Below are 23,178 nucleotides of genomic sequence, written 5' to 3' on the forward strand. Positions count from 1 at the left end.
AGTATCAAACCTCAAGGAGCTTATAATCTAGAGATGAGAAGAAAAAAAGTTCACAAATATCCATTGTACAAGGTAAAGTAAGTGATGTAAGAAATTCAAATTTCTTTGGTGATTCCAAGGAAAGAGATTATTTTTGGTTGGATGAATCAAGAAAAGCTTCAAGATAAAGATATTTGCAGAAATATCTGAAGAAAGATCATATTGAAATAGGTGAAATTGGGCATGTTGAACCAACCAGACTGGGGAAGGGAAGAGGAAAGTGAACACTACTTTAAGCAAAGGCATGAAGAACAGAAAATGCAGAAAAATTATCTGATGGCAAAGATGTCACTGTTTCTTCCCTATACCATTTCATTTTTCTTCTGGGCATATAGAAGACTATTCTGGATGCCATGTATCCTGATAGGGCCTGTGAGTAATTCTGGTCAATGAAATGGAGGAGGGTGGTGTGGGATCACGATTGGCCCCTACAATCTCCCACAAGATCCTTCATTATTACTGGGATGTAGGCGATGCAAAGAGCAGGTGTGAAGCCTTGGAGGAGACCCTTGAGGAGATGCTGGCAAACTATGGTCTATGGGCAAGATCCAATCCACTGCCTATTTTTGCACTGCTGTGAGCTAAGAATGGTTTTGCATTTCAAATAGTTGAAAACCACAAAAGAATAATATATATATATTTTAAAGATTTTATTTATTTATTCATGAGAGACACACACAGAGAGAGAGGCAGAGACACAGGCAGAGGGAGAAACAGACTCCATGCAGGGAGCCTGATGTGGGACTCGAATCCGGGTCTCCAGGATCACGCCCTGGGCTGAAGGTGGCGCTAAACCACTGAGCCACCGGGCTGCCCAGAAGAAAATTTTGTGACACATGCAAATTATATCAAATTCAACTTTCAGTCACATAGAAGTTTTATTAAAACACTAATTTGTTTCCATATTATCTATGGCTGTTTTTGTGTGCAGAGTTGAGTAGTTGCAAAAGAGATCATATGGCTAGAAAGCCTAAAATATTTACTGTCTGGCCCTTAAAAAAAGTTTGTTGACCCTTGTTGAGTCAGCAGTCTCCCAGTTCAGTCTCCCTTGTTCTCCTTGTTCAGGAGAATGGAAGAGCCATTAGTTGCAAAAAAACTTCTCCTGGAATGACCTTATGGAACAAGCAGGAAATAAATCTTTATTGTGTTAAATCGTTGAGATTGTTATCTGTTACAGCAGTACGTTATCTGTTACCTAATGAACCCATTGTGGATGAAACTCTTTCGTGAAAACTATTCATATATTTCTCTTCTATATTGACTAGCTTTGGGGATTGGTTTTGTTTTCTTTTGTTTTTTGGGGACTAGTTTGCTTTTTTTTTTTTTTTAAGATTTTTATTTAAGAGACACACAGAGAGAGGCAGAGACATAGGCAGAGGGAGAAGCAGGCTCCCTGCAGGGAGCCCAATGCGGGACTCGATCCCAGGACCCCAGGATCATGACCTGAGCCAAAGGCAGATGCTCAATCACTGAGCCACCCAGATGCCCCGGGGACTGGTTTTGCATACAGAATGTTATCAGTCATCAGAAATCATTGTTTCTCTGGAATATATTTAATTTTCAAATTGTATTAATTTATTTAACAATATATTATTTAAAAACATTTAATATTCCAAAATTAATAAACATCAGCCTTTTACTCAGTAGCAAGAAGGCTGGATACCTCTTGCTGCTATAGCAACTTGTACCCTAAACTTTAGCCGGATAAATAGGAAGTAGAGCATGGGGTTCAGAAGCCTGGGCTCCTAGCTTTCAGTCCCAAGCTTCACATAAAATTTCGAACAGTATAGAAATTATAATCTCACAGAGACAACAAGGACTAACGAAATGTAATGTGAAAGTACTTCATAAAGTGTAGCATAAGGTGGGTGGTATCTCAGATCCACCCACAGAGCAGTGAGGGAAAGGCACATGTGAGGGTAGAGTACAGTTCTCCAGTGCTCACCTCTCAGAGCAGACCTGCTAAATAATCTTTGGGGCTACAAATCAACTCAGAATCCAGATCATAAAGTGGACCCGACTAATGCTTTTTGCAAGTGTCCTAGTCATAAATTTAGATTCTCTTTAGCCCTATAAATGGACACGTTTCATTTAACCACTGAAACAAAAATACACATAAAAACACCATATATATTTATTTTGAAAAGTTCTTAGCTCCGGGGTGCCTGGGTTGCTCAGGCGGTTAAGCGGCCGACTCTTGGTGTTGGCTCAGGTCATGATCTCAGGGTTCTGGGATCGAGCCCCACATGGGGGCTCCAAGCTCATCAGGGAGTCTGCCAGAGGGCTCTCTCTTTCTCCCTCTCCCTCTGCCCATCCCCCTGCTCACGTGCTCACTCTCTCTCCCAGTCAAATAAACAAATCGTAAAAACAAAAACAAAAACAAAATAGTTCTTAGCTCCTAATTTTCTTCTCACAAACTTGTGGTCTCAAATGTCTCCAGAAAAAAAAAAAAAAAAAAAAAAAAGACTGAAAAATCAAGCTTTTCACTGTTGATAATTATGTTTTCAAAGGTACATATTATATTTATATTGAATTTAGTTTCCTCATTTTTCTCATTAAATACACATGGGGCAAGGAGTCCTGCTTCCCTAATAACTCATTGCCTTTAACTGCCACGGAATTAATTCTGGTCAAGAACCTCTTCTAGAAGTAAATAAAGAATAAGGGATGCTTTTACTACTGGTGGTGCAGTTTTAGTCAAGAGTGGTCTTCTCCCTCTTTTTTTTTTTTTTTTTTTAAGATCTTATTTATTTATTCATGAGAGAACATAAGAGAAAGGCAGAGACACAGGGAGAGGGAGAAGCAGGCTCCCTATGAGAGGCCTGATGCAGGACTCATTCCCCGGACCCAGGATCATGACCTGAGCCAAATGCAGATGCCCAACCACTGAGCCACCCAGGTGCCCCTCCCCTCCATCTTCTTCCTTTTTGATGACTCCAAAAGCCCAGGCAAGGTGGGGGAGTGTGAACTTGTGGTATCACCAACAGGTTCTGAGAAGTCTGAACATGGGCTCATGGAAGTACACAGTTGGGGTTTTGCCAGGGGGCACAGGGAAAGGGCGATGAGTCACGGAACTTGAGGATATTGACAAGAGAGTGGTGGAAGGGATGATCCTGGAAATGAAATGTGTGAAGAGAAAATAAAGAGAGCTGATAATGGGATGTAGTTGGAATAATTGACTAAGAAATCTGGGAAGACATAAGGTTGTGGGGGAAAGTTCAAAATCTGAATTTCAGAGGTGGAGAAATATTCAGGGTAAAGGCAAGACATATGCAAAAGCCACAAGAAGGGGTCATGGATGTGAAGGGAGGGGACTGTCACTGGATCTGAGGAAGTGAAGGCACCACAAAGCAACAGGGCTGGAGGTATTGTCCGCCCAGATGATGAAGGCAATCAGGGTAGCAGCCGGATTTGGGGGAAAGTGGATAACTGCATGCCAGGTACCAACATTCTCAGCAAATGGAGGTGATAGGAGCCATGGCAATAGTGAGGAGGGAGAGAGTGACGATGAGACCAGACAGCAGAACCACAGAGGAGTGTCCTGAAGGAGAGACACTGAGAAAGGAACTGGGAAGTGACACTCGGGGCCAGTGGACTGTGAGAAAAGCAACAGCATTCTCCTGAGAGGGCTGCAGGAGGAGCGGGTGTCCAGAGTAGGCCAGGTCTGAGGCAGGGAGCTGATTAGGCCTCAGGAACATTCCAGAGGGCACAAGGAGTGGAGTAGTCTGAGGATAGACATGAAGAAGGGGGGAATGACCAAATCCTCTCCCTTTATTTGTGTCCAAGTTATCTTCCACGTATTTTAAACACCTTTTCATATATTTTTCTGAACAATATGGAGTATACTGAAAAAAACAAAACTATAAGCTTTTAGACATTTCGTGCCAGGCATGAATCTGAAATCTTTTTTAAAAGGCTCACAAGATGGGCAGCCCTGGTGGCTCAGCAGTTTAGCGCTGCCTTCGGCCTGGGGTATGATCCTGGAGACCCGGGATCGAGTCCCATGTCGGGCTCCCTGCATGGAACCTGCTTCTCCCTCTGCCTGTGTCTCTGCCTCTCTCTCTCTCTAGGTCTGTCATGAATAAATAAATAAAATCTTAAAAAAAATAAAATAAAAGGCTCACAACACTCATATTCAGAATATAAGAAATAGTGCAGAGAACCATAAGGGGAGGAGGAGAAACTGAATGGGGAAAAAATCAGAGAGGGAGACAAGCCATGAGAGACTCTTAACTCTGGGAAACAAACTGAGGGTTGCTGAAGGGGTTGGGGTAACTGGGGGATAGGCATTAAGGAGGGCACATGATGTGAGGACCACTAGGTATTGTATGCAACTGATGAATCCCTGAACTCTACTTCTGAAATTAATAATACAGTATATGTTAATTAATTAAATTTAAATAAAATTAAAAATTTAAAAACCCCATAAGTGAACAGAGTCGATGTAGAAGGAGCACAGTGTGAATGATACAGTAGACTGGGAAGATGTAGGGGGGGCTCTCTCCTCCCAAATTGGGTTGGTGCTGGATAGCTGGGAGTTGACATTTTTAGTCAAAGACTGTACACATACAACATTTTGCTTACCGTTTCAGGGGGTTTAAACTCTACCAAAGACTACTCTTGGGTCAAGATGAAGAACAAGGGAAACTTAGGAAAGTAGCCCAAAGAAGCCAGTCAGAGGGCTAGCTTCTGAGGAAAGAAGATGTTTTGTTTGAAGAAATTCCAGAGGAAAAAAGTAGGTCACTGTTTCAGGGTGCAGAGGGATTTGAGGATAGTGGTGTTGAATGAGAAGTGAATGGATCCAGGGACCAGAAAGGCAGAGCCTTCATTCCAAAAACCTGGCTACAAGAGTGACAGACCACACTTTGAAATGTGGTACAAATAATAATCATTGCTGGGGACTCCAGGAGTGACTGAGTCATACAGGGAAGAGGGGGGATGAGTAAAAATATACCCAGAGTCTGGAGTCAGACAGACCTAGTGTCAGACCCTCATACCACTTGGGTTTAGCTCATTGGTGAGAATGAGCTAAACAATGAGAATGGTGGTGTTTTTAGGCCTCACATGTAAAATGAAGATAATTCATGAGCTGGGGTGAAAAATAAGTTAGCCATGCAAGTAACATGTTTAGTATAGAGGCTGGTACGTAGTGGCCCTACGCAAATGGCAGCACTTTGTATGTGCAGATTTGGAGGATGACTTTGACCACACCCTGTTCTTACCGACAACGCCAACTGAGGAGATGGGCTGTGCTATGGCTGTTTTCCAGGATGCTCCAGAGGGAGTTGACCACTTAGTTGCATTCCTCTCTGCAAAGAAAGCATATTGCAGGGCTCTAGCCTGCCCTGATTTCTGAAGGTACATAAACAGCTCCTTCTCCTTCTGGATGCCCACTTCGTAGGGACAATGCACGGCAGCCTGGACTGCACGGACACAAGTCTCTGGAGCAAGGCACCCGGGATGCTGCTTCTGCATCTTCAAAAGGGCTTCACTGAAAATACTCTCCATGTTGGGCAAGCTCTGAATTGGCTTGTTGCAGAGTCTACGGGATTCTAGAGATTGATCTGAAAGGAATAAGTAAGAAAATTGGGTTTGGAAATGTTACTTACACAAAGGGAATATGAGTATGTAATAATAATAATAACTTGTTCAAAATACAAAATTACATACTGTTCATCAAGATTCTTTTTTTAAAGATTTTATTTATTTACCCATGATAGAGAGAGAGAGAGACAGGCAGACACACAGGCAGAGGGAGAAGCAGGATCCATGCCGGGAGCCTGACGTGGGACTTGATCCCGGGTCTCCAGGATCACACCCTGGGCCAAAGGCAGGCACCAAACCACTGAGCCACCCAGGGAATCCCTCTCATCAAGATATTTAATGTAATACTAACATCAAAATATTTGATGCACCTTAAGTCCTGTAAGATAGGATTTCACAGAGTCAAAGCAATTTTCAAGTTACCTAATTTAGGCATAAAATTTTCATTTTCCTTCTGTTCCAATGCCAAGACAGCATTATAATAGGTTAAATATCAAACTCTCAGTGATTTTAAGGAAAATATTTCTCAGTTAAGAATATTTTAGATTCAAAATAATCTCAACTCCATTCCTAACAGTAACAAAAACTTAAAAATACCTAGAAAAGAAGACAGTGTTAATTGGTACAAGGAGAGACATACGAATCAGTGGAAGAGAATTAGGAGTTCAGAAATAAATCCTGACAATTAGAGCCAACAGATTTTCAACACAGGTGCCAAAACAATTCAATGAAAGGAAGGAGAGTTTTTTCAATAAATGGTGCTGAAATAACTGGATAGCTATATGCAAAAAAAAAAAAAAATTCCTTACCTACAACTATATGTAAAAAGTAACTCAAAGTGGATCATAAATCTAAATTGAAGAGCTAAAGCTATAAACATTTCTAGAAGAAAACAAAGGGAAAATCTTCAGGACCTTGAGTTAGGCAAAGTATTCTTAGCATGATTCACGAAAGAAAAAAAAAATTAAGACTTTGTACTTTGAAGGATACCATTAAGAAAATGAAACAAGGGCGGCCCGGTGGCACAGCGGTTTAACGCCGCCTGCAGCTCAGGGTGTGATCCTGGAGACCTGGGATCGAGTCCCATGTCAGGCTCCCTGCAGGGAGCCTGCTTCTCCCTCTGCCTGTGTCTCTGCCTCTCTCTCTCTGTCTCTCATGAACAGATAAATAAAATCTTCAAAAAAAAAAAAAAAGAAAATGAAACAATAAACCATAGACTGGGAGAAAATATCTGTATGGTAGGCAGAGTAATGCTGCCTCCCATCCCCAATGTCTACTTCCTAATCCCTAGAACCTATAAATTTATAACCTTAGATGGCAAAGGGACTTTACAGAAATGATTAATGGTAAAAAAAACTTGAGATGTGGAGATTATCCTTTATTGTCTAGATGTTCCCAACCTAATCACGAGTCCTTAAGAGAGGAGACCCTTTCCTGGCTGTGGTGAGAGAGGTTGATGAAGAATGGTCAGACACAACATGGGGAAGATTTGACCTGTTGGTGATGATTTGGCTTTGACAACGGAAGAAGGGGGCCGAGAATCAAGGAATTCAGTGGCCTCTAAGCCATTCCCTCAACTTAACAGCTGGCAAGAACATGAAGACCTTGGCCTTATAATACAAGATACTGAATTGTGCCAACCACTTGAAGCGAGCAGGAAACAGATTCTCCCCTAAAACTTCCAGAAAGGAGTACAGCTGTTGTAAACACCTGGATTTTAGGTCAGTGAGATCCGCCCAGCAGACTTCTGACCTATAGATCTGTAAGATAATAAATTTGTGTCCTTTAAACTGCTAGGCTTGTAGTAATTTGTTATCAAAGCAATAGAAGACCAATACAATTTATAAATCAAATATCTAATGAAGTATTTGTACCTAGAGTATAGAAAGAATTCTTGGGACTCAATAGTAAAAAAGGCAAACAACTCAATTTTTTAAATGGGCAAAAACCTGAGTGGATATTTCACCAAAGAGGATATGTGAACAGGTAATACTACGTAAAAAGGTGTTCAACATCATCAGTCATTCAGGAAATGCAAATAAAAGCCACAGTGATTTAAAAAAAAAAAAGTGAATGTGGTAGGTTGTCTCTAAATTACAGGGTGTTATTTCTGAGGTTAAGTTACAAAAAGACTCTGGCCTCAGTCACCCTCTCTTGCTCTCTTGTTCATTCTGATGGAAGCCAGCTGCCATGTGTGAATTGCCCACATGGCACGTGGCAAAGAACTGAAGGAGACTTTTAGCCAATAGCCAGCAAGGAGCTAAGGCCCTTGGTCCAACAGACTGTAGGGAACTGAATCCTACTAACAACTTCTTGAGTGAACTTGGAAGCAGATCCTCCCCCAGGCAAGCCTTGAGGTGGAAAGAGCCACAAATAATACCTTGAATGCAATCTTACATGAAATCCTAAACCAGAGAACCTGGCTCGCCACACCTATATTCCTGACCTACAGAAACTGCCAAGTAATGAATGTTTGATTTTTTAAAAAAGATTATTTATTTGATGATGGAAGAAGGGGACCAAGAATCAAGGAATTCAGTGGCCTTTAAGCCATTCCCTCAACTTAAGAGCTGGCAAGAACATGAGGACCTTGGCCTTACAATACAAGATACTGAATTGTGCCAACAACTTGAAGTGAGCAGGAAACATTATCTTTTTTTTGAGAGACAGCAAGAAAGCATGAGGGGGTAGGGGCAGAGGGACAGAGAGAAGCAGACACCCCAATGAGCAGGGACCTGAGGGGCCCTGGGATCATGACTTGAGCCCAAAGCAGATGCTCCACCAATGAATCACCCAGGCACCCTAAATATTTTCTTTTAAGCAGTTAAGTTTTGGGATAATTAGTTATGTAGCTAGAGATAACTAATACCCACTAGAATGACCTATTATCAAAAAGACATCAATACCAGATGTTAGTGACGGTGTGGAGTAAGTGAAATCCTCAGACATTGTGAAAATCTAAAACAGCACAGTACATCTACTTTGGAAAACAGTTTGGCAGTTTCTTTTTTTTCTTTCAGTTTGACAGTTTCTTAAAAAGACAAGCTTATGGTTCAACCCAGCAATCTACCTAAGAGGAATGAAAACATATGTCCACATAAACCTTGTATACAAATATCCATAATAGTATTATTCATAATAGGTCATCAACTGATGAGTGGATAAAGAAAATGTGACATAGCTATACAGAGAATACTGTTCAGCAATAAAAATACTGTCAGCAAATTACCGATACCTGCTACAATTCAAATGAACCTCAAAAACAGTATGTAAACTGAAAGAAACCAGATCAAAAGACTACATCTTATATGATGCCATTCATGGTAAATGTCCAGAAAAGGCAAAACTATAGAGACAGAAAGATCAGTGGTTGCCTAAGGCCAGGGGTGAAAGTGGGATAAGCTGCAACATATTACGTGGGAAATTTTGGTGGTAGTGACAAGTCCTAAAACTGATTCATGGGGATGGCTGTGCAACTTTATAAAGTGAATTATGCATCATTAAAGCTATTTTTAAAAATGTCTAGAAGTGAATTTATCAAGAAACATACAAGACCTTTAAGAAGATAACTATATCATTTTATTGAAGAACATACAAAGACTTGAGCAAAGAGAGAGAGATTCCATGTTCTTGGATATAAATATTTCATAACATAAAAATATAAATATCTCCTATATATATTATATATGAACTTCTTTTTTTTAAGATTTTATTTATTTATCCACTAGAGACACAGAGAGAAACAGAAAGAGACACAGGCAGAGGGAGAAGCAGGCCCCATGCAGGGAGCCCGATGTGGGATTCAATCCTGGGACTCCAGGATCACGCCCCAGGCCGAAGGGGCGATCACTGAGCCCCCACCCAAGGATCCCCTATATATGAATTTCTAACCAGAACCTTTGTGGTTCTGGGACACCCGAGTGGCTCAGTGGTTGAATGTCTGCCTTCAGCTCAGGGTGTGATCCCAGAGTCCCAGGATCGAGTTCTGCATCATACTCCCCAGAGGGAGCCCGATTTTCTTCCTACCCATGTCTCTGCCTCTCTGTTTCTCATGAATAGATAAATAAAATCTTTTTTTTTTTTTAAAGAAACTTGGTTGTTCTATATTTTTTTAAAAAATAACTCAACAGGGGTGCCTGGCTGGCCCAGTTGGTAGAACATGTGACTCTTGATCTCAGGGTTGTAAGTTTGAGCCCCACATTGGTTATGGAGGCTATATAAAAAGGATATATAATAAAAGTAAAAATAACTCAATGGAATGATTCTTTTTTTTTTATTTTTATTTATTTATTTATTTATGATAGTCACACAGAGAGAAAGAGAGAGGCAGAGACATAGGCAGAGGGAGAAGCAGGCTCCATGCACCGGGAGCCCGACATGGGATTCAATCCCAGGTCTCCAGGATCGCGCCCTGGGCCAAAGGCAGGCGCTAAACCGCTGCGCCACCCAGGGATCCCTTGATTCTTTTTTTTTTTCAACAGAATGATTCTAAAGTTTTCATAAAAGAATAATGTATAGAAGTATTATCAAATAAGATGTGATGTTAAACTTTCTTCAGAATAGATTTATATAAAATTCCTAAAAATCTGTTATGTCCTGGTATAATGTTCTCAGTCACAATTTTAAAATGTGTGTCACAGAAATAACCAAACTCTCTTGTCAATTACATTATAATAAATGCATTATCAGATCTTAAAAAAAACTCAACTGTGTAACAAATTATATTACCCAAACTGTTGTCTAAAACACAATGCCAGAAATGCTTTTTTTTTTTAAGTACTACCATCTCTTCAAGAATACACCATTATATCAAAAATGTACACTTCAGTTAATTGGACAGAAAACTTCCAGGGGTTATAAAGCAGTTTCAATATAAAAAGGCATATAGGGGGATCCTTGGGTGGCGCAGCGGTTTCGCGCCTGCCTTTGGCCAAGGGCGCGGTCCTGGAGTCCCAGGATCGAGTCCCGCGTCGGGCTCCCGGCATGAAACCTGCTTCTCCCTCTGCCTGTGTCTCTGCCTCTCTCTTTCTATGTATATCATAAATAAATAAAAAAATAAATCTTTAAATTAAAAAAAAAAAAGGCATATGAACGTGAACCTGTCTGGCACCGGTGTGTTACTATGTGTGCAAGGGAGAGTAAGGTTTGGATTTAATTGTGTACACATGTGAATTTATCTTCGAGGCATTGCATAATCTCAAACTTTTTCTTAACCTAGGAGGCAACAATACTTCCTTAATGCCTGATTACTAGGTAGAAGAGAAAATAATGGATTTTTAAATTAATGCTTTCCTATATGATTTTAAGAACAGGAAAGGAGGGGAGATAGTGGTTAGCACGTAGTCCCCGTTTGCCCTGCTTTTGTTGGAAAGACATGAACTCTATCCAACAGGTTTCCAATTACTTGCTCAATTATCCAATGTGTTAGCTTGAGATCCTCAATTTATAGGAAGGCAAGTTCAGGAGAGAAGGATAGAGACCTTTCCAGGGCCTACAGCTGATTTAATTTCCTGGTGGCCCAAAAGGAAGACAAGAGTGGTCATTGGGGAGAGGAGGAGGAGGAGAGGACAAGTATGTGGAAGACAAAGTGGATGAGGAAAGGGGACTGAGCCACCAGTACTGCGGCACAAACAGGCAGCTAGAGTAATCTGTGCCAGGGACACTACACTGTCCTTGTGACACTACCAGAATTCCCATCTGATTAGCACCGATTCTCAACACCAATAGTACACGTAAGGGTTATCTATGGAATTTAAAAAGTTCAGATGCCCATGCCCCGCTGTAGATTCAGTTAAGAATACTTAAGGGTGGGGGCTATGCATGAGTATTTTTAAAAATTTAACACTTGATTTTGAGGTGTAGCCTCTGGAATATCCAAGAGCAGAGCATTAGGTCAGCCATTGTATCAAGGACAGCTGTAGCTCCTGGCAAACTCTGCCCTGCGCCAGAAACTGAGAAGGAAAGAAATAAAGAAAAGAGAGAAGAAAAAAGAACAGCCTGCTTAATGATGTGCAGTAATTACTGCAGTAATTATTGCTGATCAGCATAATGCTGTTATCCTGGGGATACTCAGGACCTCTCAGACTGCAGGTGGGCATTCTGGGAACTACTCATGGCACCTGTCCAGACTAGTCTAGGGCCAAGCTGAGCACATCCACTGGAGTTTTGGGTCTGGGCACAAATACAGATGCTTCCTATCAATTTCTGTCTCTTTCCTGCTGTAGCTATAAGGGATGCTGTTATCTTACAAATTTGTTCTATTAGAACAAAACATATTCAGAATTTCCCCTTTGGGTCTACGGGTATGGTGTTTTCAAAATGTGTTTCTCATACACTTGATTGTTTTAACATCTTGGTAGTTTTAAATTCACTTAGCTGTACCTACACAATAAGAGAGGCAGGTATGGTCAGGTCAGTGCTAGCATTCGCTGCCCAGGAAAATGAGAAGAGGAACTAATTAGAGATTCAAATATGCTTATAATTTAATTCTTTCCTTGACCCCTTCACATTTTTTTCTTAATTCTTTGAGATATTGCAAGGCAGATGGATATTCAAGTTTTGATTAAAAAAAAAAAGTGAATCACCCTCCTAAAGGAAGAAAAGCAGGTGATTATTTCCCCCCTTTTCTTTCTGGTAAACTGACAGGAAGCCATTTTTCTCTGCCTAGTTTAAAGAGAGTCACAACATGCAATTTACAGAAATGGTTACCTAAGACATAAAAGACTGTCTCTTCTCCAATTTTGATAAATAGTAAGTAAGCTGTGTTTGTCTCAGAAGCTCTGCAAAGGACAGACAGGACAACTATACTTTTCCAGTCTTGCAGGAGGTCACCCACAGAACTTGGGTATCACAAAAAAAGGAAGCTCAATTTAGACATATGCTTAGGCCTTCTATGTGAAGCAGGGTCACTCTGTTCTTGTGAAACATGTATATAAATGTTCACAGAGAACAAAAATAAATTACAAAAAGCAAAAGATAAAATGGGGAGAAAGACGATGAAACCATTAAGATTTGTTTAAAGTCACAAAGTCAAAATGAACAAATAGACCAAAGTCTATAGGCAGAACTGGAATCACTAAAAATGGCCAACACAGCACTGTAACTGTAAAGAACCAGGGTTCATTACAGGAACAAAGACTTAGTTTCCTGAGTTGAGGCCCCCAGTTGGATGTCCCCTGTGCCCACCTTTGAATAACAGCACACACTTTCAGCTTCATGCCAGAAACATGCACATGGGAATGGGGAGTTCTTACGCAGCTTGGGAATAAGCAGGCTGCTGGCCAAATGAGAGTGCAAATAAATAGCATTTTATGGGCCCCTCTCTTCTTCTGTTTAGCCAAGTAATTCTGAATTGCTCTGCTAAATCCATTGCACTGCAGTAGTCTGAGAAGCTTCATACAAAAGCATTAAGATACATGATGCTAATTAACTCTCTGGGATGCATGTTAAAGGATGCATGTTAAATTGTAGAGAAATTTGTAGCTACTTCCCAAATCATATATATCTATATTTTATGCAGGGCTTGATCTCACGATCCTAAAATCAAAACTTAAGCTGAGATCAACAGTCATATGTGCAACCAACTGAACCACCCAGGAACCCCCTAACTCATATTTTTAGATACATATTAACCTTCTATAATCAATCCCCCTCCACCCATAACTGATTCCAAATGCTGATTGCAATATTGACCATTGACCATTGGAAATTCCCTTCCTTCTCTCCTTTCCTATTAGATATGGAAACTAAATAAATTCCTTAGTCTTCTCCTTATTTTATATATATACATATATATACATAATATATATTTATATATGACTACTGTCCTTAGATATATATATAATCCTTGTCAACATTTTACTTGAGGAAGTTGGTTGGGGGTTGAGGGTGAGGGAGGGAGGGTAGGATGTAGGAATGGGGCGGAAATAGGCTTCATTAGTGGAATATTTTTACAAATGGGAAAGGAGAACTCATAATTTTATGTGTATTTTTAATAATTGAGGTATAGACGCACCTGGGAGGCTCAGTTGGTTAAGCAGCCAACTCTTGATTTTGGCTCAGGTCATGATCTTAGGTTTGTTAAGATGGAACCCCTCATCAGGCTCTGTGCTGGGAGTAGAGTTTGCTTGAGATTCTCTCTCTCCCCCTGTCTCTGCCTCCTGCCCCCCTGGTTCATGTGTTTTGTTTTTTTTTCTCTCTCTCTCTTACAAAAAAACAAAATCCAAACAGTAAAATTCTCAGAGTTTCCCATGGGGATTCTAAACCTTAATTCCCAAAAGAAACAGTGGAGTTGTCCAGGTTGTAGCAAGAACAAAAAAACTGGAACCCAACCACTGGAGCCTGTGGGGTCTCAGAACAGGGGTTGAAACCAACTAATTTCAATGGATCTTTTCCTTTATTGATAAAGCCAAAAAAGCTGATTTGATGGGACACCTGGGTGGCTCAGTTGGTTGAGCATCTGCCTTCGGCTCGGGTCATGGTCTCAGAGTCCTGGGTTTTGAGCCCCATGACACCCTGGGTGCCAGGGGTCTGTTTGTCCATCCATCTTCCTCTGCCCCTTCCCCTGAGGCTTGTGCTCACTCATTCTCTCTCTCTCTCTTTCAAATAAATAAAATCTTAAAAAAAAAAAAAAGCGGATTTGCTATGGTCTATAGAAGGTCAAGACTATAATCCAGGTCTCCTGACCTCCTGTCCTGAGCCCAGTTCTCTATAGATTGTATGTATCTTTTCCACACTGGCCAGACATCCTTTTTTCCTGTGGGTAAATTTAATGACTCAGATATTAGGAAAAGATAAATATTTTTTAAAAGATTTATTTATTTAAGAGAGAGCATGCAAGGGGAAGAGCAGATAGAGAGGGAAAGAGAGAAATAGGCAGATTCTCTGATGAGCCTGACTAGGATTCCACACTCTCACACTCTCGATCACACAACCCGACCCTGAGATCATGACCTGAGCCGAAATCAAGAGTCCAATGCTTAACCAACTGAGCCACCCAGGTGCCCCAAAGTAAACATTTTTAAAAAAAACCAAGAGTCTTCATTACCTACCACCCAATACAACCATTGACAAAAATTTGTTAGTTTATTTCCTTATGAAAATATACATATTGAAGACATACACACACATTTGTGCAATTTCCTATCTGGCTGTTATCTACAGTATGACATGTAAACATTCTCCCAAGTTCTTCAACTTTCTTTAAAAAATGGAAGTTTTAGTGGTTGAATGGGGCTGCTTCATTTCAGTCTATCATCTTTTATTTAACTAATCCCCCTAAAATTAGATTTCTGAGTTGTTTCCAATATTCTACAATGAGAAAGCTTCAGTGGGTATCACCATTACACAGATCCTTGTATACTTCTGTGATTACTTCTTCATGATAAATTCCTAAGAATAGAAATACTAAGTCAAAAGATATGAGCAAGTCTCAATACATAATTACCCAGTTGCCTGTGAGATCTACTACAAGCAGTATAATAAGAGCTCATCTTAGACAGCCCGGGTGGCTCAGTGGTTTAGTGCCACCTACGGCCCAAGGTGTGATCCTGGAGACTTGGGATCGAGTCCCACATCGGGCTCCCTACATGGAGCCTGCTTCTCCCTCTACCTGTGTCTCTGCCTCTCTCTCTGTCTCTCATGAATAAATAAATAAATAATCTTAAAAAAAAAAGAGCTTGTCTAAAATGTCTCACCCTATTATTTTTCTTTTCCAATTTGCTTGACAAAATAGTGTCTTCCAATTCACTGATGAGTTTTCATTAACCATCAAGTTTAAAAAGCATGTAAGAATTAAGTAAATACTTAGTATACAACTCAGCAATACTATTCTTAGGTATTTACCCAAGAGAAAGGGAAACATATCTACAAAGACTCATGCAGGCCCAAAGTGAAAACAACCTAAATGTCCATCAACTGATATATGGATAAGCAAACTGTGGTATATCCATACTTTGGAATACTATTAGGTAATAAAAAAGAATGAGATACTATTAGATGAAACGGCATGGACAAGTTTCAAAGACATTATGCTAAGTGAAAGGAGTCAGACACAAATGTTACCTGCTATATTGTGATTCCAACTATATGAAATTCTAAAAAAACAAAACTATAGAAATAGAAAGTAGGTCAGTGATTATCTGTGGCTTAGGGTAAGGGAAGAGAGTCTACTAGAAAGAGGTATGAAAATACCTTTTTTTTTTTTAAATCAGAGTAATAGAACTACATATTAGATTGTGACAGTAGTTACACAACTATAAAGAATTACAAAAATTCTTCAAACTCTATGCTTGAAATGGGTGGATTTTATTGTGTGTAAACTATACCCCAATAAAGCTGGAAGAAATAAAAACAGAAGCAAAGATTACTTATGAAATTTCTTGAGAAAAACTAACTTATTTTCATTCTTGCATATTTCCTTTAAATTTTTGGCTGTATTCATACTCTAGCTATAATTATAGAATATATGTATATTTTTATTTTAGACATTTTTATACACAATTTTACATATTTCTGTATAGTCCTCATAATTATAATTTTAAATAGTTATACATAATTGTCCAAAACCAAAACCATTTCTCTACTGTTAACAGGTGAATTACCAAATTATAAAGCAGATCATTCCTTAAAAAAAAAAAGAGAAAAAAAAAGAAAAAAAGTAGATGATTCCTCCTCAGTATTTGGATGCCACCATCTGGACAAACTGTGCAATGTTGGTGAGACTGAGTAGACCATTTTATAAATTTCATAAATAAAAAAATAATTTAATGTTTAGGTTTATATAAAAATTATTTTTAAAGTCAAATAAGTTTTAAAAATTAAAATAGACCATTTTAGAATTTACTAGACTATCATCCTCATCTATCTCTTTTAGTTAGTTAACTCTCGAATCTGAATCTAAGGAAATCAGTTAAGGAAAAGAACTTCCTGTTGAAATCTAATTCTTTACAAACTAAAGCTTTATCACAAGCCCCAAACCAAAAAATCAGGTACAGATCTCCATATGCAAATAGCCTCTGCTGTCAGCCAACCAAATGACTTCTAATAAGACAATAAGCTGTCCTGGGAGGCACAATGAAATCAGTGATGGAAAGTTGGTGGAGTTTGTAGGAAAGGCAGAGAAAGACACCAGGAAACTCATTCCCTTTTGGGTAAGACTTGCTGATTCTCTTTATGAGTCACCAGGATTTTCTCTCCACGGTCCCTGGCCTCTCCAGTTCAAGCTTTTACTGTTGCATTAAAACCACAATTGGGTAGAGCCACAAAAAGAAAGATTATTTCAGGGAAGTGTTTGGTCCCTGCCAGGGTCGACAAAAGAATGACTTTTTCAAAAGAATGCTTTTGAATGACACTGAGCCATTGCCTACCACCAAGTAGAAAGATGAACATGCTGCTTTACCTGTGACCCAACACTGTTCCCAATTATTTTTTATGGCACTCTTTAACCCTCTCCATCTTGCTCCCAATCTCCATAAACTGAAAAGGAATAGTTGAAAAAAAGAAAAAGGAAAATTCTAGGATTGCCACTACCAAGAACTCTTAAAGGAATGCCATGCATCCATACAGTGAGAAACCAGCGAGAGAAAGAAAATATAGTCACTGAAACATAACTATGGTTTCATTGTAGCAAATTAGAGAAGCATCTGTCTTTCTTTTCTTTCTTTCTTCTTTTGATAGTTTGTTCTTTCTTTCTTTCTTTTAAAGATTTATTTATTACTTTGAGAGAGAGAGTGGGATGAGGGGCAGAGGGAGAAAATCTTCAAGCAGACTCCCCGCTGAACCATGCAGCCCGATCTCAAGACCCTGAGATCATGACCTGAGCAGAAACCAAGAGGATGCTCAACCAACTGAGCCACTCAGGTACCTTGAGACTTGTTTCTATTTTCTGAAATGTTTGCTTGTTTTCATTTTAATTTTATATTTCTTACAGAAGATACATTATTTCAATACAAAATCAGGAGGTAGGAAGGGGTAAGCAATGAAGTCTTCTTCCAACAGCTTTCCCTGGCTGACCAACCCCATTCCCAGAAGCAACCACTAACCATTTCTTGTGAATCTTTACAGAAATATCTTATACGTAGATGAACAGTTCCATAAATACATTCTCCCCAAATAGACGTTCAGTCCCATTCCCCTTTTCTTTTTGGTGAACCACTATATACAATGATGCTTTCTTATCTAATAATACAATATGTTGTGGCGTTCATAACATAACAATATGTAGAGTTTCTCATTCACTTTAAAGCTCTGTCATATTCTATCATGTGGATGTACCATAAGATATTTAAGGAATTCCTTATTAAAATGAAATTTTAGCTTGCTTCTAATCTTGTGCTATTTTCATTATTATCTTCTTACCAGAGATTCTCTGGGCTAATTTGATTGCTTCTTCAACCGGGTCTGAGTTCACAATTTCATCTAGGATACCCAGCTTGAGTGCTTCATCTGCCAAAACATGTCTTCCTAAAACAAAACAAAACAAAACAAAACAAATCGAAGAACAATGTGAGGTTAAAGCAAAGGCATTACTCTCTCTAGTAGGGAAGGTTATCTGTCCTGGATACATCTACTATTAAATGAAATAAATAAGCAACTTGCTGACTATTGTAGTAGAAGGGTCACTGCAGAGGTAACCAAAAATCTTAGTTCAAGCTTCAGCTCTACGATCTACTACTATCTTTGCGATGGTGAAGAACTGTATGGGAATCACCCTTCCTCCTAGGTAGATGGGAGTAATTATGCTTACCTTGGTAAATCTGAGTATCAAGCAAGAGAATAACACATTTTCTTTACATTCTGTAAATCTCTGTAGAAGCACTTTGCAAACTATACGTCTCTAGAAAAGAGGTGATTGATTTTTGAGAATAATAATAGAGATAGTAACATGAGAGCAGTAGTAGCTTCTTACACCAATACACACCGACATACATATCTACACTGATTACAAAAAATAAAAAAATAAGACAGTCCGGAAACATGAATATAGTGGGGGGTGGGGAAACAAGGGGAAACCATGGATGAGGTTGACATTATTTAAGTTATAATCAGAATTACACAGGATAAATGGGGTGGACTTCTGTCATTTTTGGCCTACCCAGCATCTCAACCCCTCCCTTAGTTTGTGGAGTGGCTATTGTGTGAGTTTTGGAGACCTGTCTTTTATGACAGTAGATCAGAGGGAAGCAGAAGTGATCAGACAATTGTTCCTTCAGATCCACGTAGTAGGGGTGTGGTCCATGACCCCACGTTTGGCAAAAGAAATGCTCTATAGAGGGTTTTTAGTCTGGAGTGAGGACACTAAGCAGCAGCTAGCAACATCTAGTGTCTGATGGTGGTGGTATCAGGAGCATCTAGTGTCCAGTGGCGGCATAGGCGGCCTCTAGTATAGAATAGCAGATTTAGGGTGTTAAGAAGTTTGATGAGCATCACTCCTGGGTTCTTCACCGGGTGTAAATATGTAATTTCATCTGAATATTCTGAAGTAGTGGGATAAGGTATATGAGTATAGAAGAAAGGAGACAGTAAACCTTCCTTGCTTTCTTGCCAGTACCATCGTGCCTTGCGGAAAGTGGTCATCAAATCAGTCTTGGTGGCAATATTCCCACAGTCCTTGCTGTTCGTACAGTGTTAGTGGATGCCATCTTAGAGACAAACCCCTCCACTCCTGGTTCTTAGCAATGGTTCAGAGAGTTAAAAATGGGTTTTCTTGATCAGAAAGACAGTTCAATGATTTCCGGCAGGGGCCACTCTGCAACAACATTATTTGGGCAGTTTTCAAGAAGTGTCTTTGAAAACAGGCTCCCAGACTTCCTCCTGGGGTGAGGAGGGCAGTGAGAAATGGATGAGTGGCTGCAGCGGTCAAGTTGCCTGTGTATCAGATCACTTGGGGGGATGCCTGGGTGGCTCAGTCGTTGAGCATCTGCCTTCAGCTCAGGGCTTGATCCCAGGGTCCAGGATCAAGTCCTGCATTGGGCTCCTTGCAGAGAGCCTGCTTCTCCCTCTGCCTATGTCTCTGCCCCTCTCTCTGTGTCTCTCATGAGTAAATAAATAAAATCTTAAAAGAAAATCACTTGGGTAAGGAGTGAATGAATCAGCCTGCTTAGGTCAAGGGCACCGAATGCAGACAAAATGGAAAATGGAAACCCGAGTAAGAAAAGGATCTTTGGGGGAAACTGAGTAGGTAACATGAGCTACCCAGAGGATGTACTCAAAGTTCCTTCAGCTGTAATGATTGCTTCTAGCCTGGATTTCAACAAGTGGACATGCTATTCTTACAGAGTCCATGAGATTCCAGGTACTCTGTTTCTGTTTCAAGGGCCTAAAGACACATCTCTGTATATACAACCCAAATCTTCAGGCTCAGATTTAAACTTGCTTTTTTCTCTTGTTGCCCTCAGTGTAGACAACAACCACTGCCCAGTGGACTTTAATAAGAACCCTACCTAGAGCCACTATAAGGAGACCCTGGTAACTGAAACTGAGACATCTCTTCTTCAAAGTGGGTAATCTCGATTTTCTCCCAGTGTTCTTCACTACTTCTTTTCCAACCTTTAGAAAATCTTTTTCTACATAGAATCCTTTCCAGATGTCATTTTAAAGTCCCCCTAAAATTGTACAGACAACTTAAAAGATAGGCGTATGATTCTAATGTTAGTTTTCTTCTAATTCACTGTGACCTTTTCTATGCAAATCAAAATCCATCATATTCTTACTGTTTGTGCTTTCTCTTCATCAGGTTAAAAATAGTGATATTTCTATAAGCAGCAGCTCTTCTTTGGAAAAAGGTAACCTTTGTTCATTTCTTTTTGTCAAAGAAGCCAGATTTCTTTCTGATTTCACCCAAGATATGCTTGCCTTTCAGACTTAGTGATGAAAACAGACACAAAATTCCTCAATATTCCCCCACATGCTTCAATTTTTATAAACTAGACTTTACAGACTCATTTCATGCTATTATAATTTCCCCTATATTTTATCTGCTTTGCTTCCTTTGTATTTTCTCTTTTGCAAAATGACCTGTCTTATGTGCTTTGAATTCTGTAGTATATTGAATTGTAATCATCCTCATGAATTTTACATTACATACTTAGCATACTATACATTCTTAAAAGTATACTTATCATCCCATTGTAACCTGAAACAATTTCTAATTTAATTTACTGAAGACAAGAAATGTAATGCTTTCCACTTTTCTAGATATCCTTTCATACTCTGTAATATTTATAATATCCCCCTAGCATTTAAAAAAAAAAGGGGGGGGATTCCTGGGTAGCTCAGCGATTTAGTGCCTGCCTTCGGCCCAGGGCATGATCCTGGAGTCCCAGGATCGAGTCCCACATCAGGCTCCCTATATGGAGCCTGCTTCTCCCTCTGCCTGTGTCTCTGCCTCTCTCTCTCTCTCCTTCTCTGCGTCTCTAATGAATAAATAAATAAAATCTTTATAAAAAAAAAGAAAGAAAGAAAAAAAGAAGTATTTTTTTATGCACAGAGTCATATTATTTTCTAATTTAGATAATGTATACAGAGTTTTGTATAGTGGTTTCTGTGTCAAAAAAAATACAGACTTCAACTTCTGAAGTTCTGAAACTTTTTAATCTTTGGACCCCTTTGCACTCCTAAAGGTAATGGAAGACTCCAAAAAACTTTATGTGGATTATTTCTATCAACATTTACTGTATTATAAATTAAGTGAGAACTTTAAGAATGTTTCTTTATTAAATCACTTTTAAAGGGGCTTCTGGGTGGCTCAGTGGCTGAGCATCTGCCTTTGGCTCAGGTCGTGATCCCAGGATCCTGAGATCTAGTCTTGCATCAGGCACTCTGTGGGGACACTGCTTCTCTCTCTGTCTAGATCTCTGCCTCTGTGTGTCTCTCATGAATAAATAAAATCTTTTTGAAAAATCACTTTTAAAAAACAAGACTAAATGTTAATGTTAACATACATTTTTATGCAAAATAACATATAGTTTCAAAAATTTAAAAGTTAGTGAGAAGTGACATTGTTTTACATTTTTGCAAATTTCTTTCATGTCTGGCTTAATAGATGACAGCTGGGTTCTCATATCTGCTTCTGCATTCAATCTGTTCTGACATCACATGGCATACAACAACTCTGGAAAGTTCTACTATACATGTGTGAGAGAATGAGAATAGAAAAGGCAAGTAACGTCCTACTGTTATGAAAGTACCTCTGACTTCATGAACTGCCCCCAGTGGTCTTGGGCATACCTAGGAGTCCCTGGACCACATTTTAAGAACTTCTAATTTAGATTGCCATTTTAAAGATTGTATAGACTCTTAGGATAGGCTTATCATTTTAAAGACTACAGAATCTTAGAATGGGATCCTACATTCTAGGATTCTATACAGTCTTTAAAATGATAATAATGTAAGGATATTAATGTATGATAAATGTACACAACATTTGCATTCTAGGATTGTGTATCATCTGATCTGATATACACTATCCTTGCCTCGGAGCCCTGGGTACTAGGATCATATATGAATGTTCCATATATTTAGCATTTATTTGTAGCTGGAGTGATTTTAGTTATTTTGTAAGTAATCTTTTATTTTGCTTTTGTCTTTTGGCAGCTTGCAGGATCCATTTCCTGGAAGTTTAAAAATTTTACCAAAATGCAGCAGGCAATTGATGTTTCATCAGTTTTTCCAAGAAAATGGTGAGCTTGCTGAAATGTAATCTCTGGTTCCATTTCATAATCTGAAGAGTTTCTTCTGTTTTTCCCCCTGGTAACCACTTTTCACCTTTTTGCTTCATGCTTTAGGAGCTCTTGTAATACAAAGCAGAGATCTTGATGACATACCTTCTGAATCTTTTTGTTAAATTCTCCTGAATTTCAAAAATGTGTCTCTATTTATCCTCCATGTTGCTCATTGAGTTGTCCATTCGACCGTGTCTTCTTTTTATTGCTTCAAAAAGAAGTTATTTGGGCTAATGTTTTTATTTTAGACACAGGGTGTTCTTATTTAACAAAATATTTTCTTTTATAATTTAGCTTATTTTCTAAAATTTTCATTTTATTTATCTGTTTCACATTAATGTTACACTCCTCTAATGTCACAGAATATTTTCATAGATTTTGGGTTTAATGTGAAGTTTTTTGTTTGTTGGTTTTGGTTACCGAATTATATTTGCTGATAGGTGTTATTGCTGCTTGGGAGCCCTGGTTATTAAAATGTGCCCTCAACATCTTGTTCAAATATAGAGAAAACTCACCTGGACTTAACCCACCTGAAAGGCAGGTATGATAAAGATGCTAGTCACAACTTCTCCCTGACTATTCTAGGTGGTAATAGGTATCTCCTCAAAGTCTAGAGCCTGAGTATCCCTGTCCTAAGAGTGACCATAAAGAAATTCATGGGCTAAAGCAAAGATTGATAAGAATAGAGCAGACACTTTCTATGCCGTACAGTGAATGAGGACAAGCCCTTAAAAAAAAAAAAAAAGCAGAAGCAAGAGCAAGGGCACTGTAGTTCTTGTCATTTGATTGGATGGAGAACATTAGGAAATGAATTGCAATGTGCTCAAGCATATCTTTTGTGGTTACTGCTAAAGATTCAGCTATTTCCAGGTAC

The 23,178-nt window shown here is 39.2% G+C and overlaps 1 protein-coding gene across 1 annotated transcript in view; it reads right to left on the reverse strand.

The window, feature by feature from the left end:
* Positions 1–23,178, reverse strand: part of EHHADH (enoyl-CoA hydratase and 3-hydroxyacyl CoA dehydrogenase) — a 49,114-nt gene that overhangs the window by 7,251 nt on the left and 18,685 nt on the right. Inside the window, exons 5-6 of the mRNA XM_072807713.1 lie at positions 17,941–18,045; positions 5,262–5,603 (exon numbers count right to left, since the gene is read on the reverse strand). Of these exons, the coding sequence (XP_072663814.1) occupies positions 5,262–5,603; positions 17,941–18,045 (447 nt within the window). The remainder of the gene's footprint in view (positions 1–5,261; positions 5,604–17,940; positions 18,046–23,178) is intronic.

The sequence above is a fragment of the Canis lupus genome, chromosome 31 (assembly GCF_048164855.1).
Source record: "Canis lupus baileyi chromosome 31, mCanLup2.hap1, whole genome shotgun sequence".
Lineage (NCBI taxonomy): Eukaryota > Metazoa > Chordata > Mammalia > Carnivora > Canidae > Canis > Canis lupus.